The sequence below is a fragment of the Nicotiana tomentosiformis genome, chromosome 4 (assembly GCF_000390325.3).
Source record: "Nicotiana tomentosiformis chromosome 4, ASM39032v3, whole genome shotgun sequence".
NCBI lineage: Eukaryota > Viridiplantae > Streptophyta > Magnoliopsida > Solanales > Solanaceae > Nicotiana > Nicotiana tomentosiformis.
This window is the reverse complement of record NC_090815.1, coordinates 116,702,776-116,707,686: the sequence shown is the minus strand read 5'-3', so window position 1 is coordinate 116,707,686 and position 4,911 is coordinate 116,702,776. Positions and strand designations below refer to the sequence as shown.

At 37.4% G+C, this 4,911-nt stretch overlaps 1 protein-coding gene across 1 annotated transcript; it reads left to right on the top strand.

Annotated features, from left to right (window-relative positions):
* Positions 1–1,499: 1,499 nt before the first annotated feature.
* On the top strand, positions 1,500–3,505 carry LOC138910411 (uncharacterized). Its single transcript, XM_070201649.1, has 4 exons — positions 1,500–1,837; positions 2,336–2,730; positions 2,881–2,991; positions 3,066–3,505. Exons 1-4 carry the CDS (start codon positions 1,500–1,502, stop codon positions 3,503–3,505), a joined length of 1,284 nt encoding a protein of 427 aa, XP_070057750.1.
* Positions 3,506–4,911: the final 1,406 nt, after the last annotated feature.

The following is a 4,911-nucleotide window of genomic DNA, read 5'->3' as shown; positions in this document are numbered from 1 at the left end:
TATTATATTTCCTAGTTGATGCTCATGCACTTGTGACACCGGGTTTTGGGGGTTCCTACAAGTTGTTCATTATTATAGTTCATGTAAATATATCATTTACCCTGTAAATCCTATTTTATACTATTTAATTAATGAGAATTATGATTTCAAAATACTTAAATGAGTAACTAAGTTGATCAATCACCGTTGACTTGCCTGACGGGGGTGTTAGGCGCCATCACGACCTTTAGTGAATTTTGGGTCGTGTGATGGTAGGCTATAATCTCGCATTTTAGTCGCTTATTGCACTCTAATTTAATGCACTTTAATTGTGTTTGAACTTTAATTGCTAGTGTTCTGGACTAATTGTGTATTTTATGCCCTGTAGGAGAATTCTAAGCTATGAAAATGTTATGGAGCTAATTTGAGCTATTTAGAGCTTTGAAGTCTGAGTAAAAGCCCAAGGAATTAAGCAGAGATCACGTTCGAGGGTCGTAAACCACGTCTGGATGATGGATTTGGTGTATTGAGAATTATTTGTGAAGTCTGAGTAAAAGCCCACGTCTGGATTCAATCCTCACCCATGACAAGGGTTTGGATCATTTATGCTTTCCTTTAACTTAAACTCATTTATGATGAATTACTCCATATCTATGGAGTAGTTCTCTTTAGGGATTTATGGATTTAGTGTATTGAGAATTGTTTGTGGATATTAACTCTAGTTTTTATCTATTGAATTATTTTGGGTGTTTTAATTGTTGCATCTTTTTCCACATGTTCATGTAATCGAAAGAGGCATAACTTGTAATGTTTTTACATTATCTTGTTGGTTAAATTCATTGATTCTTCTTACTAATCGAAAGAGGCTAGTTGAATTATTGTTTAGACCTAGTTAGGAGGATAATCGAAAGAGGTTTTCCTAAAGATCAATCCACTACGAATTCTTGCATATCTTCACCGAGCATAAATTGGTTCATATTGTGAGGTTGAAACTTAATCAAGAGAGGAGTTTCTACTGAATGTTGAGCTAATAATTGAGTGAATTCGATAGACTCACTTGAACCTTAGTAGTGAATTAGCTAGAGTTAAATCCCAGACAAATATCTTGCACCTTTTCAATCAACCCCAATTTTCTCCCATTGATAGCTACTTTTCTTACTCTTGTCGCGATTGTCATTAGCCAATAGTTTAGACTTTTATTAAATTGTAGTTTTTAATCACATAAATCTCAATTGTTGATCATCTTGGATAGCAACCAAGCTATAAACTAGAAAAAAATACTGTTTAACTCCAATCCCTCTGGATACGATATTTTATTATACTATATTCGACTAGCGAACATATTTATGTGTGTGTTTTGTGCTCATCAAATTTTGGCGCCGTTGCCGTGGATTTGTAATTAATAGTGTTTGAAATAGTTTGTGGTGCTAATTCAGGAATTTTTCTTTTTATTTTATTTTTTATCTCTTTTTGTGTTTGGTGTTCCTTGATTGTGTGTAGACTACAGGTTAGATTGGTGTATGACTCGATCCTCTGGGAAGAAAGTGCTACCTTATGAACTAGAAATCGAGAAACAACTGCGACAATTGAGGAAGAAAAGAAATCTCCCCGAGAATACAAAGAATGTTAGGCAATCCTCAACCAAGAAAGTTATGACGGGAGATGATGATAGTGTTGATTTGGCTGCACGAGAGGCAGTCCAGCAAAGAGAAAACGCTGTACGAGATGCTGAGGAGACAGCTCTTCGAAATGCACAAATTGTCTATGAAGAGGAGAGGGCTCGGAGAATTGCTCAGAATATACCTTTGGGCGCAGACCAATTCAAAAAATATTGCTCCCGGTGCTGGGAGACCACTGGGTAATTATGCTAGACCGGTTTACAACCAAGGCTTATCAAGTGTGAGACCACCTCCAAGTGCAACTAACAATTTTGAGTTAAAGCATGGGTTGCTTCAAACTCTTCAAAACAACTGCATTTTCAGAGAAAAGATGAACGAAGAACCAAACAATCATCTAATGGACTTCAAAGAGATTATGAACACCTTTCAATACAATGGTGTGTTAAAAGATGCAGTTTACTTAAGAGCATTCCCCTTCACTCTCAAAGACGATACAAAGCACTGACTTTGAAGCTTGTCTAATGGATCGATTAGAACATGGGATGAGATGACCAGAAAATTTCTTGACAAATATTTCTCATCAGCTATGACGGGCAAGTTTAGAAGAGAAATCCATAACTTTTGCCAGAACGAGACTGAAACTGTGTTTGAAGCTTGGGGAGGTTTAAGGAGATAGTGCGAAAGTGTCAACATAGCTGAATTGAACTCTGGATGCAACTCCATGATTTTTGGGATAGATTGACACCAGCCTCACGCAGAACATTGAGCAATACAGCTGGAGGTCTGTTGATGAAGAAGACTTCAGAGGAGATAGTCACAATTCTATATGAGTTATCTAAGGATGCAAATCAGTGGCCCTCTGAAATTGCTGAAACAAGAAGATCAACCGGTGTTCACCAAGTTGACGCTAACACATCGGTGAAGGTAAAACTTGATTCCATGGCCAAAGAAATAAGGAAGTTGACCTTAGCCTCGATACACAGTGAGCCCCAGGCAGCGTGTGATATATGTGAAAGAGGACACCCTACTCATGAGTGTAAGGCCTCAATGGAGGAAGTTAATGTCATTGGGAATTATAACTTCAATTCAATGGGTCAGAAGCACCCTGGGTTTTCATGGTGTTCACCTGGAGGTAATGCAAATGCATGGCAATAAAACAACTCCAGATTCCAGGGACAACGAGCTCCAGGCTTCAAAAATCAACAAAGGCAGCAGTTTCAACCTCAACAATCCAATTAGCCTGGGCTTGAAGATCTGATGAAGTCCTTTATTGTCAAGACAGATGAGAGGTTAGATGCTCATGGTGCAACTATCAAAGAATTTGGCATAGGGCTGCGAAACTTGGAGAAACAAGTGGGACAAATTGCCACAATATTGTCTAAAAGGATCCCAGGTACTTTTCCAGCTGATACTGAAAAAACCCCAAGGAGACGGTAAATACTGTAACTCTGAGAAGTGGACAAGTAGTGAAAGAGCCCACCCCTATCCAAAAAGAGGTGGTACCAGAAAAAGAAAGTGCGGAGCAGCTGAAAAATGAAGTTTATAAGAAGAAGAAAGGCAAGAAAGGAACTAAGAAAAAGAAAAAGGAAGAGAATTCAAGAAGGTATGAATCTGAAGAGAGCAAGCATATTCTTGCTTTACCTTTTCCCCAAAAGCTTTATAGAAAGAAGCTGGACAAGAAATTTGAGAGATTTCTGGATATGCTGAAACAAGTCAATATAAATTTTCCATTCACTGAGGTGCTCTCTCAAATGCCAGCTTATGCCAAGTTCTTGACGGAAATCCTTACAAAGAAGAGAAATATAGAAGAAACATCAGTAGTCAAGGTCACAAAGCATTTCAGCGCAATCTTGCAAAACAAACTCCCACAAAACTGTGGAGATCCAGGGAGTTTTACTATACCTTGATCTTTAGGCACTATTAATTTTGATAAGTCTTTTTGTGATTCGGGTGCCTCAATTAATTTAATACCTTTGTCTATTTATAGGAAACTAGATAATGAGATTGGAGAGACAAGGTTTGCACCAATATCTTTGCAGCTGGAAGACCAAACAACTATCATAGCCGAGGGGATAGTGGAAGATGTCTTAGTTCGGGTAGATAAATTTGTGTTTCCTGTAGATTTCATAGTGGTAAAGATGGAAGAGAACAAAGAGGTCCTCCTTATCTTAGGAAGACCATTTTTAGCAACGGGTAGAGCAATATTGGATATACATGATAGAAAACTCATGCTTATAGTGGGTAAAGAGACTGTGACATTTGAAATGAATGTAGAGACGGTGGTGATAACGGAAAAGCCAACTGAAAGTGTTGAGTGGAAGGTGAAGGGTTCAAAAGAGAAGGCTGCATTGAAAGAAAAGTGTGGGGTGTACCCCAAGAAAGCTGAGAAGAAGTTGTCTGCATGGATGTGTGCATTGGTTCGGGCGCGTGGAATGGAGCCCGACTTTGATTCAGACCCTGACTAGAGATTTAGGAAAGTTTTCTCTACCTTATGATTTTTAATTGTGTGTCATGGGGATATGCCATAACTTAAAGTGTAGGGTGGGGAAATTATATGTTGTATGTATCTGTGTTAGTAATTTAGTTTTATTGTTTTAGTAGTTAGAGATAGAAAAATGAGAAAAAACCAAAAACCATAAAAATTTTAAATTTTTTGATTTTTCCCGATGACGGATATCACTCGACAAGTTTGTTGAGGGATTAAAGTCGAAAGAAAAAGACAAAAATATTTTATTTTATCAGGTAGTGTAATAATTCCCTCTTGGTTTTTCTTTGTGCCACGGTTCTTTTTCAAGGATTTTGTTTGAACCGGGTGTAGATAGTTTTTTTTTAAATTTTTGTTAGTAGTAGGGAACCTTGTGTTGTATTTTGAATTGAAAGCAATATCTCTTGACTCTATTATACCTTGAGAATAGTGAGTGCTTTAGTTGTGATGCTTAGGTTCAGTTTTTGACTCTTGCATAAGCACCTTAAATTGTATGATTTTAACTTTGCTTAACTACTTTAACTAGAGTGTCTTGATAGTCTGATCTTGAGTGAGTTAGGTGCCATGTGCGTGTGAGGTTTTTGTATATTCTGTGCATTGCATTTGATGTCTAGAACTTGCTGTGTGTTTGCAAAGTGAAATAGTAGTATTGTTCAGTCTTGGAAGTGATTTAGGCATTTTTTTGTTGAACCAGTTATATGATTTTACCCACCTAATTGTTATATCTTAGTTAACCCCTTTGAGCCTGTAATCCTGTTTCTTTGGCAACCACATTACAAACTTTACCCAATTGTTTGAATTGACCATATATTTGAACCATTTACCTCT

Excerpts from the sequence above, each read along its gene's own strand:
- LOC138910411 (XM_070201649.1), top strand. The coding sequence starts at position 1,500 with ATGACTCGATCCTCTGGGAAGAAAGTGCTACCTTATGAACTAGAAATC. Across the intron at positions 2,731-2,880 it reads TTCATGGTGTTCACCTGGAG|ATGAGAGGTTAGATGCTCAT; the intron begins GTAATGCAAATG and ends TTGTCAAGACAG. Across the intron at positions 2,992-3,065 it reads ATTGTCTAAAAGGATCCCAG|TGAAAGAGCCCACCCCTATC; the intron begins GTACTTTTCCAG and ends GTGGACAAGTAG.